Source organism: Hibiscus syriacus, unplaced genomic scaffold (genome assembly GCF_006381635.1).
Source record: "Hibiscus syriacus cultivar Baekdansim isolate YM2019G1 unplaced genomic scaffold, ASM638163v2 tig00015101_pilon, whole genome shotgun sequence".
NCBI classification, from domain to species: Eukaryota; Viridiplantae; Streptophyta; class Magnoliopsida; order Malvales; family Malvaceae; genus Hibiscus; species Hibiscus syriacus.
Window position 1 is genome coordinate 1 of NW_024062347.1, and position 11,713 is coordinate 11,713.

The 11,713-nt window shown below is 32.8% G+C and overlaps 2 protein-coding genes and 1 pseudogene across 2 annotated transcripts; 1 reads left to right on the plus strand and 2 right to left on the minus strand.

Moving 5' to 3' along the window:
* Nucleotides 1-7: 7 nt before the first annotated feature.
* Nucleotides 8-766, minus strand: LOC120207626 (annotated as a pseudogene).
* A 2,313-nt stretch (nucleotides 767-3,079) lies between these two features.
* LOC120207629 (40S ribosomal protein S16-like) lies at nucleotides 3,080-3,773 on the plus strand. The gene has a single exon (XM_039207063.1). It carries the CDS (start codon nucleotides 3,160-3,162, stop codon nucleotides 3,595-3,597), a length of 438 nt encoding a protein of 145 aa, XP_039062994.1. The 5' UTR covers nucleotides 3,080-3,159; the 3' UTR covers nucleotides 3,598-3,773.
* Nucleotides 3,774-7,888: 4,115 nt separating this feature from the next.
* Nucleotides 7,889-9,304, minus strand: LOC120207630 (U-box domain-containing protein 26-like). The gene has a single exon (XM_039207064.1). It carries the CDS (start codon nucleotides 9,215-9,217, stop codon nucleotides 7,964-7,966), a length of 1,254 nt encoding a protein of 417 aa, XP_039062995.1. The 5' UTR covers nucleotides 9,218-9,304; the 3' UTR covers nucleotides 7,889-7,963.
* Between the last annotated feature and the right edge of the window lie 2,409 nt (nucleotides 9,305-11,713).

Consider the following 11,713-nt stretch of genomic DNA (forward strand, 5'->3'; position numbering starts at 1 on the left):
ACCTAGCGGTAGCCAATTTCCTAGGCCAGAGTTCGACACCGTCACCGCCGGAATAACCGTTTTCCGGTCACGTGCAAGATAAATCCTTGCTAAAAACTCTATCAAAAATACCAAAGTGAACAAAGCCATCTTCAAGAACCTCCACAAGGCACCAAGCAACCAGAATAGGCTCCTTCTTTTATCGCCCATAGATTCTCCAGTCTTCTCACCATCATGGAGTGCGTTCTCATCGCTCGCTCCTGCAACTCCATCAACATGGACATCAAGGATATCCCTCCCCTAAAGCATGGTGAATCCGGAACACGAACACTTATGCGCCATTAAAAGATGGATCTCCCAGAAGGGTTTGTCCGTATTCAATGGAGTGCTCACTGATAAATCCGCACATATTGATTCACTGCCATTTCATCATCATCGCTGTCTTCTTCTTGTTCGATGCTAAAACCTTGGTTTTCACTTCCATCCATGAATTTTCCGGATTTATCGAGCCGGTTGTTGAAGACGATGACGTGTTGGTCGATGTCGAGCTGGGTTCTTCTCCAGTGCTCGAATCCGTTCTCATCACGAACCAGCAGGCTGCAAAATCTGGGGTGCTTCCACATCAACGAAGACTTCACGTTGGCTTTTACAGCGTCTATGTCGATGGCGTTTTTGCCACGGAGGATACAGTGGATGACGACTTCTGTTTTCGGTTGAATAAAAAGCCGGCCAGCAGGACTCAATGGTTCATCGGATAAAGTACCCGGACCGGCCATGAAGTTGAAAAAATGGGTAATCAGATTGTTCAAAACGTCGGTGACCGAACACTCAACTTCTTCGCCGTAGTTTCCCGGACCCGCATGAAGGTAGAACGTCTGATGGCATGTTTTATAGTTAATGCCGAGTTTCCTTATGGAAACTGAAACGTGGAGAAATAAAATTCCCCTGCTTACATCCCATATCCGTGTATGTGCCTCACCGCTCAGATTCTGACACGTTTATTAATAATTTATCACTCAACTAACAGAAAATTGTCGTTATCTTTAGTTTCCTTGCTTTCCCATTCGAGTGTCCGTGTATAAACAAGTCAATGCGCTTTGTAACATTTGTTTCTATTTTCTCCTTAACTTTTTGCACAATAGTATATTATATCGACTTCATTTAAATGTTTTAATAAAAAATATTAATAATTTTTATTTTAAATATTCTTATAAATAATCTAATTTGACATCTATAAAATGTACAATTTCACACTTATTAAATATTTAATATAATTTTCTTTAAAATTTATACCTTCATATTAGTTCATACAATAAACTTTTGTTAGTTTACCTATAACTAAATAATACGTATGTCATATTATAAATGATGGGATGCATATAAGTACATGTGATGGGACATAGAGATTACTGGACGGTGCCACGGTGGGACATTTTTAAAGTGGTTTTAAATCTATTTATTACGATATATTAATTTTTATCTCCACAATTTTTGGTAATCTCTACCATTAGTTATTAAGTTTTTTTTTCTCCACATTTTCAGTCATCACAAAAATTAACATTCTTCGATATTTTTGTTATGATCATTGTAGTCTCGTAGATAGCATTAAATCCTATTATATTTAAATATATATTTGTAAAACTCATAAAATTAAATATAAAAAGGGTAGTTTTTGAAGTTTTAGGGATTTAGATCGTTTTTTGAAAATTCAAATGACGAGAAACGATCTTTTAATAAGACGGACAATATAACATGAAATTAACATCATCAAACGACCGTTATATAAGATTAAAACATTAGAAAATCAAAATTTTGAATGATCTTCTATTAATTTTGAGCATGTTTCGTTATAAATCAAACCAATGGGAAGAAAAATGAAAGGAATATGAATATTATTGATATGGTAATAAACAACAACCGACATGATCAAAATAATTTAAAATTTTATGTAGAAAAGAATATTATAATAATGATGTTATTATGACATTAATAATTTAATAATCAAACAATAATTTTTTTAAAATATAATAATTTAATTAAAAAATTGTAGTTTATTGACTAAATAAGCATATGGTTCGTCCCGGGAGTCACTGCCCTTCATTTTTTTAATTTAAAAAATTATCGATAATCTTAATTTTAAATATTTTTTTTATTTTTTTATTCTCATTTTTTATTGTAATTATACTTTCTCCTTATTATTCAAGGATAATTATTTTTTGCCCTCCTTGAATTGAAATCCTGACACGTTTATGTGAAAGTAACTAATGGTGTAAGTTGTCTTTTCCCCCTTTTGTGTGAGCTTCTCGATATGAACATGAGTATACCTAGGGTTAAGTTAGATCAAACTCTTAAATGGGAAAAAATCTTATATATATATATATATAGATCAAACTCTTTCGATATTTGATACTCGACTCAACATATTATATATATGGTTAAAATTTACTTATATTGTATAAATATTTTTTAGTTTTATATAAATTTAGATCGTTGTATAAATAAAAATAGATAGCTGATGATTTTTCTAGTGAATATCTTCTTATTTACTATTATTAATCTCAGTAAGATATTTTCATTAATTTATTAATTTTAAATTCATGTAAAAATAAATAATTTTATATTATATAATAGGATCATATCTCTTATTATATATATATACACATAACAATTGTGACTCAAATATGAAAGCTGTGTATATCTAGGTGGAGAATTGTGACTAAAATGCGTAAACCATTCAATCCTTATCTCTACTCTCTTCTTATCCCTTCCAAGAGAGGATATCTAAATAACAAAATAGAAAACGAAAGGGAAAGGGAAACAAAATAATATATATATTTTAATTTTAATTTTTTTATTTTCTGAATTAAATACATATATTATTATTATTATTATAAAATCGTTGTCTGAGTTTTAGGTTTTCAAGTGTGGCCCAAAATTGTATAACATCAATATTCATGCAGTGTGACTCAAATATTATATTTGTTTATGTTCCTAGATCACTTAAAGCCCAAAAGGGCCTTGAACTCTTAAAACGCACCGTCCTGACATTTTTTTGAAAACCCTAACGCTGAGTAACGCAATCTCTTATATAACCCCTTACCGCCGCGGATTTAGCTTTGCTGGGGTTTTACTTCAACGTAAGAGACTTTGTTTTTCTGCGAAACCACAAACGGAACAACGATGGCGGAGAAATTAATGGAATCGGTCCAATGCTTCGGGCGCAAGAAGACGGCGGTGGCTGTAACGTACTGCAAGAGAGGCCGTGGTCTGATCAAGATCAATGGCTGTCCCATCGAGCTCGTCGAGCCGGAGATCCTTCGCTTCAAGGCCGTTGAGCCAATCCTTCTCCTCGGCCGTCACCGTTTCGCTGGCGTCGACATGAGGATCAGAGTCAAGGGTGGAGGTCACACTTCTCAGATCTACGCTATCCGCCAAAGCATCGCTAAAGCACTCGTGGCTTTTTACCAGAAGTACGTCGATGAGCAGAGCAAGAAGGAGATTAAGGATATTTTGGTCAGGTACGATAGGACTTTGCTAGTGGCTGATCCCAGGAGGTGCGAGCCGAAGAAGTTCGGTGGAAGAGGTGCTAGGGCAAGATTCCAGAAGAGTTACCGTTGAGGAAGTTTTATGGTTCGTTTTGCTGTTCTTAATGGATTAATATGGTCATGCTTATCCCGAGTTAAGTTTTATTATACGGATTTAAATTAGCTTGTGACTTTGAGTTTCAGATTTCTTTTGGTAGTTTATTTTGCTTGCTTAAATCTATAGATAAACGTTTCAGACTGCTGCTCTTTCTCGTTTATTGTCTGGTTTTTAATCATAATTGGGGATTGTTTAAAGCAGTTATAGTTTGATAATTATATATTACTTTAGTACAATGGAAATAGCTTTTAGATATGTTGTAAACCCTATATTTGCTTCTATATGCATTTGGTATGTTAACATTTGCCGTTGTTTCTGAGTCTTGTTATAGATATTGAGGACATGAAGCATCTTGTTCATCTTGTATATAGCTTCAATGCGTACTCTTTTGTATATAGCTGAAGTGGGAAGATTTAGGAGGTGTTTGTTTTTGCAGATGTAAAAGGTCTGTAGTTTGCGGACCACATCTGCGTCATCTGCAGCAGAAGAGATAGACCAAAAGTCTGCCGTCTGTAAGAAAAAGACTGTTTATTTTTTAACGTCTGTAGACTGCTAAAATAAACTGAAATATAAATAAATTGATTTTTTAAACTTAAAAGAGTTTTGTAATACTGAGATTTAAATAATTTTAGTTTTACAATACTGAAATTTAAATAATTTATACAACTACAATAATAATTTTTTTTAGAAAAACAAACATCACCTTAATAATTCTGTTATAAGTATCACATAATCACATGTATTATTAGTTTATAAGTTTTATAGAATAAAATTTATAAATGATCATTAAATTATATATATTTTTTAAATATGTAATTATGTAATCCTTTTAAATTTTTTAAATATATATTCATAATTTATTTTTATAATTATATGAAATTTTTAGAAAATATTTTTTAATTTATCAAATTATTTTATGATTATTTTTTTATTTAATTATGATTATATTTTAAAATTTTAAAAACATAATTTATTTAAAATTTTAATTATCAAACAATGAAATCATTTGTTATTAAGTAACGTGGTTTAAATATTTACATTTTGTATAAAAAATTTAAATATAAATTAAAAATAACAAATCCAATAAATATTATATTTAAACTTAAATTAAAATAATTAAAATAAATATAAAACTTTAATAATATATAAAGTAATTTATATGATATAAAATTAAATATCTATAATATAATATTAAAAAATAATATTTAATTTATTTAAAAAATTAATATTAAAATTAAAATCAAATATAATATAATATAAAATTAAATATAAAATCTCTTTGAAGATGTTAGAAGACGTCTGCAAACCACGCGCAAACGTTAGAAGAGTTTCTGTCTTCTAAAAAACAAACGATCTGCGAAGTCTAATGTCTGCGCGTGGCCTGCGCGGTGCAGACATAAGAGCTTTGCATACCTTACACAGTAAAAACAAACACCACCTTAGTTTGATTGTAGTACTGTTGAGTGGATATTAGGGTGAATTCCTTGTGAAAATTGGTACATAGCTGTCATGGATATTTTTTTTGTTCGAAGATGGTTATGGTCTTAAATTCTTTTAAAATGATGCATTTATATTAAACCTAAAGCTTGAGTTAGAGCAAGTTTCATTTTAGGGCTGGACATGTTCTATAGGGTTTAGTAGGCCTTTTATTTGTGTGTAAACATTAGCTCTATATGAGGAATATCGAAGAGTTTTGGTATGCTCAAATTGAGCATTAAGATCCCTTGATTAAGAGTTCTATCTGCTCTGTTTCAACTCAAGAACGAGCTCAGAATAATTTCTCTTATGATTTACATTCTTCATGTCTGTGTATTTTCATTTGCCATGGTAGTGTTTAAGGTATTGTATATTTGTTTAAACGGTCTTGTAAACCAAACCGTATTTTAAAACGTTTGAAGAGCTTACAGAACGAATGAACGATTAAAATGATAGAGGGTATAAAATGATTCAAGATAGTTATCATGACATAAATGCTATTGTTTTTTGTTGTACAGATTCTAATTTATTAGTTTTCTATGCTGTATCGGTTCCAATTGCTGCCATTCTCATCAAGTAAGGCATCTTGAAAGAACTTAGCCAGAAAATCTGGGTCAGGTATGATATCTTTAGCTACAAGAAGCTGCATTTCAACTTTTCCAACATAGCTCAACATGTGAATTGAGTGTCTGCATTCGAGAACACTAAAGCTAGTAATTACATAATACTAATTAAAGGTGAAGAAGATCGTTTAATGTGGAATACATGAGGATGAATCGGGATTCGGAAAATAAGTTGATTGAAATAGTGAAGTACGATAATAATAGGATTACGTGACTGGACTTGCTCTGTCTGTATAATTATGAAGATACTATATATGAGTATATGTATGTGTTAGGGTTTATTTGCATCAACAATAAGTTTGGAATTGTATGCCAAAATTTCTCTTCACCTAGAGAAAAATACCATCTTCTGCAAATTAACCATTTCAAGGTTCCCCATATGATCCGGCTGCAATGGTAGGGACACAAATGCAGCAAAAAGTAATAAAGGAAAACACAGACAACGGATTTCCCAATTGTTGTAGTGACCCCAAAGATAAGGAACAAAGTAGTTGGTTAGTTCATGTGAGCACTAATAGCCATTGCTCACAAGAAGAAAGATATGTACCAATCCATGTGATTCCATGGTTTCAATAAATAGTTAAATACATCCCCACCAACATGTGACCCAACCATCATCTTTTAAAGAATTTAAACCACCACCTTTTTCACTTCAACATTGTAGGTTGGAGGGGAGGGGACCCTTCCCTTTGTTCCAATGCCACTATTCTTTAGTGGACCCTAAACCATGCACGCAGGATAGCATGAAAGAGCTAGATGTATGTCTTACCTAACTTTAGTATACTAGTCCACAATCAAATCTGATTTAAAGTTTCAAGTTAGGCTCTTATAGATAAAAAAATTCAGTTTCAAGTCAATTAGATCGATCGATAAAATAATGGTGTTGAGAGAATTCGTTTCGTGAATCGGCTAACTTAATTTTGAATTCAATCGATATTCAAGGTAACTGTAGGACATCCTAAGGGTTTACACAAAAAAATTAGGACCACCTAAAGAAAGAGAAATATGAAGGGTGGTGGTTTGGAGTTGAGGGGACAAAATTTTCAGTATTATAATGTGTGTTCGATCCATGCTCTATAGCCAGAAAATGAATTTGTACGGTGTTTCTTACATAAGCCAGAGTTGCAACAACTTAAACCTTAAAACACACATATGTAGTCTTTAAAATTTTGTGTGATTGATTCAGGAGTTTTTTTTAATTAATCCTCGACTAATTCAAATTGAGTTTTATAGCAGTCCATATGGGTTGATATTCTAGTTTGCTCCACTCACAAATGTCAAGGTTTTAATCCATGAAATTGTTTAAGGAATCTAATGTTTCATCTCATTACACCAAGTGCTTGTTTGTTGGTTCAAAAATTATTAATTTTAGGGATAAAACGACTTTTAATCTTTGAATTAATATTTTTTTCTTAATTTGGTTACTGAACTTTTTTATGTATATTAGTTTTAAAATTAAGGAAAAAGTGGTAAAGTTAAGAGATTAATGATGACTGAAGAATTATTTAAGGATCAAACTATAAAAATTCTAAATTTAGGGACTAAACCCTTGATTTAATAAACAAATAAAGGAGGGTGTTTCGAGAGGCCAACGTTCAACTATTGTTTCCAGGAAAAGACTGCCTAACAGCTACGAAACACGTGACACTCGCAATCACCGTATCAAATCATAGTTAACTCATTAACTAATCATTTTTTTTAGTTCCATCATTCTTTATTTTTTTTAAAAATTCAATTAATATAATTATAATAGTTAATATCAATGATTATATATTAAATTGAGTGATATACTTAATCGATTAGTCAAATTATATATTTTGTTCCCTATATTTTTTTAGATTATAAATTATTGGTATATGAAAATTACCCTTCTTCTTTCGTTCAGAATCTATCTTTTTCCTTTCTTTTAGATAAGATTGAATAGATTTAAAATTTTTCACAAAATTATATTTTAAGTTCGTATTATAAATATATATAAAATTTTAAAAAATATATAAAAAGAAAAAGAAAAAAATAATACAATAGCATATCTATCTTTTTCATTTGATTTTTGCTTAAAAAATTATTTTAAGTACAAAATTAAATACATAAAAGCTGGAGCATCCTCTATGTACCTGATTAAAGATCGAAACCCTGAAACTTAAAAGTTTCGATTATACTTAAAATTGTTTTGTATGAATCGAGGAAAAATAACATTTAAAAATCTTTGGCCTAAAAGAAGAAATGTAGTGAGCGGTTACGGTTCAAAAGGGTACGACTTCGCTGCAAGCGAAATCATCGGAATTCCCGGTAGAATCTTCAGGCCACGAATCCCGAAGCAATTTAAGCAGCATTTGAGATTTCCTCTTCGCCCTATCCGTACAATCGCTTTGGACCAACAACAGCAACTGGATCAGCACGCCCGCACTCACCGCGTCCCTCTGACTCCGTTCCGATTCCGAACACAGCGCCATTAACGCACCGACAGCGTACTCCGTCGCTCTATCTGAAATCTTCAGTATAGTCTTTACCAACAACGGGACCGTGAGCGCGTGCGCCGCGAAGGCGGAGCAACTGGATGGGATCCGGCATAGCAACTCGATCGTCGCCAGAGCTCGTTCGGAGTCGCATTTGTCCAAATCAGCTAACCTTTCGATCAGCGTCTCGCCGGCCCCGGCTTCCACGGCTTTGTGCCTGGTTTGTTTCACTAAGCACAAGGCGAACAGAGCTCTAACGCCGATTCTCAAGGCTCGTGGATACGAGCTGAGGTTCTTCAATATGTCGACGACGCCGGCGAAGATTTCGTCCACATTACTGATATCGGCTCGGAGATCCGACGACCTCGTTCCGGCGAGAACGGTTTCGATGAGCGAAGCCGAGTTGATTCGAACATCGATCGAGGAATGAAACAAGAGTTTCGACAAGTAAATCACTTTATTCAAATCCGAAGCGATCTCCGTGCACTCGGACTCGCTGAGTTGAAACATCACCAAAACCGCGAGTGCCTCTTGATTCAACTTCGAAGAACCGGAACTCGACTCCGAAAACACAATATTCGACAATATTTCAAGCGCATTATTATGAGAACAAATCACGGAACGATTCTTTTCCGAATCACGGGCGAGTCCCTTGAGTCGAACCAGAGCAGAAACACGAGCCGAAACCGGATTCGAAACCGACGAAGCCTGATTCAGCAAGGACCTAACCGCGGCCGGCTCGGCCGGTTGTTTCGGAGTAGGAATTCGCTCAATACCGAAGTCCCGGTTCGCGACACACCAATCTTGAATCATCCGGCGAAGTGTATGGTTAGGGATGAGAGTGAAATCCGAGAGCGGCGCTCGAGTGACCGGACAAGCGGTGTTACCGGTATCAGCCCATGATTCGATGCTGGTCCGGTCGTAGGTTTGGCCGGTGCTGACCGTTACCGGGTCACGCATGAGCTCGAGGGAAATCGGGCATCTGAAATAGTAAGGGACTTGAACGCCGACCAAATCTAAAGGCTCTAAGCTTCCAGGCATCTCCAATGGAAAATGAGAAATGAAAATTAATGATTAAAAAAGAAAAGGAGTCTGGAAAATTCTCTGTGAATGATGCCTGGTTTTCGGGGTTTCGATGCTTTATATGAGAAAAGCTTGGAACACGGAGACGAGGGTCCACACGTGTGGCATTTATAGGTCCGGTCTCTGAAACCTAACTGGCTAACTAAGGATTGGTTGGTCAAAGGAAATGTGTTCACTTTGTTTGCCTCCTACTTTTTCCATGCTTTTTCAATTCTATAATCTAACTTAAGTTTACATCAAATCTCTTTTTTTATATAAATATATTATAAAAATACGATAATATCTGTTTTAATATTTTAAGAATAAATATTTATATCTTTGTATATATAATGTTCGAATATGAGATATTAAGAAATAACGATAAATCCCTTAATAATCAAAGTATTTTAATTCGTGCTCAAAGCTAATATTAAATAAAGAATAATTGTGTTTGTGATCAAATTTAATACAAAATAAATATTTTTTTAAGACTAAGATGACTTTTTAATTTTTATTATTTTTTAATAACATATACTTTTTTAAAACAAATCATATATATTTGACTAATATGTAAATTTATTGCTGGTTAAACATAGAAGATTATAGGGTCAAATCATGAAATTACTTTAATGATGGGTTTGATATTAAACTATAAACTTTGGGGGCAAAATGTAAATTTACTGTTATATTAATTTTATTTAAAGATACTTTATTTTCTGCAGGCTGTCATGGATTGGTATGTCCATTGGATTCAAAGGGACAAAATTAAAGGCCAAGTCCAACACCCTTTACAGTTTGGTCGGGTGTCAAATCTCACTATTTTGAGTGCTTTTCCCCGAAAACAAATAAATAAAATTAAACAAATGTCACTATTTTCAGAATCGGATTGCTCAGCGAAACAGTCGTGCTATCGGTTCACTGATTCAATCGGTTGAATCAATTAAATCGGTCGTAAGAGCCGATCGACGTTATAATTATTTAAAAAATTAAATAAAAATACTAAAATATTTAATAAAAAATAAAAAAAATTTAGGTTGAACCGATTCATGGTCCGGTCCGATTCGAGCGGTTCAAAGCCGGTTCGAACGGTTCTTTGCGGTTCACTAGAACCGGTTCAACCAGCGTAGAATGGACCGGACAAGACAACAGATCCAATTGAACCGATCGATCCGATCCAGTTTTCAAAACACTGCCTCCGAGGGCCCTTTCATTCAGCTATTATTTTATTTAAAAAATAAATTAACTTCTATTTTAAATTATTTCTCATTATAATATTCTTTTAAGTAAACCGCAGGGTACATTTTGTAGAAAACATTTTATATTATGAGGCAAAACAGTCGATACTTTTGAAGTTGGGTTGAAATAAAAATATATTATTAAGTAAACAAATATAAATAAATATTGTCTAAAATAAGTAAACATCGTAGATGCGTGTTAAAGATATACAATTTTAAGAGTACAAACACGAATTAGATGGTAGTGACGGCACACATGTATTAGTCTTAAATATATGTTTCATATGCCATAAAAATCTAACAACTATTAATAATTTCATTGTTTCTATTCGAGTCTAGGCGTAATATTGACGAAGGCGTGAGGATTGAGAGAATCCATTTGACACACGACTCCGTCACGCCAATGATTTAAATGCATGGACAAGCTGTTGTAAAAAGGGGATCTAACTATACGAGACCATCGACATTTCATGATCAAGAGATGCACAATGATTAATTCAAATCGAAACACTAAACTATCATAATTATAGATAAAATCGTGTCAAAACAACAGGAAAACAAATGTGCCATAAAAGTAGAAAATTAATACTTTAAGAATATACAAAAAGAAATAAGTCAAAATAGGAATGTGTTCAATTAGATCTAAACAAAAATAAAATAAAATAAAATAAAAGAAGAAAAATAAGAATAAAAGAGACGACAACGCTTGAAACCTTACTTTAAATATCACTTAAAAGAAATATTTTAGAGAAAAAAATAAGGTTTGTAAACTTACAATAATTATATATTTAGAGAAAAAATGTTGTAGTTGAGGGAAAAACGCTCAATCATCTTTGCCGTCACTGGTGTTCAAATTCATAACCTCTAGAAATAATAATAATTCTTTTTACCACTGAGGTAAGTTGATTCGTGTTTGTTAAAAAAATAAATATTTTTTGTTTTTGTTAATTTTGTATATCAAATAATCAAAACATCACATAATCAAATTTAATCCAAAATATTAACAGTGTTATACATTAGATTTTAGTTTTTAGAGATAAGTGAAGAGAATAATAATTTCTGGAAATCAAAAGCAGATGCATTAAATTATAAAGGTTTGAAGAGTACGGGGATTAAAAGCAAATTCTATATTCTTCGTTAAATTACAACAATGTCACTCAACTAGTATTAATAATATTATAATGAGTTAAAAAATTTCAGAAATTACAAATAAGTCACTATTTATCAATTGTAACAAATA

What these genes read in the sequence shown, in the direction of transcription:
- LOC120207629 (XM_039207063.1), top strand. Translation starts at nt 3,160, where the DNA reads ATGGCGGAGAAATTAATGGAATCGGTCCAATGCTTCGGGCGCAAGAAG.
- LOC120207630 (XM_039207064.1), bottom strand. Translation starts at nt 9,217, where the DNA reads ATGCCTGGAAGCTTAGAGCCTTTAGATTTGGTCGGCGTTCAAGTCCCT.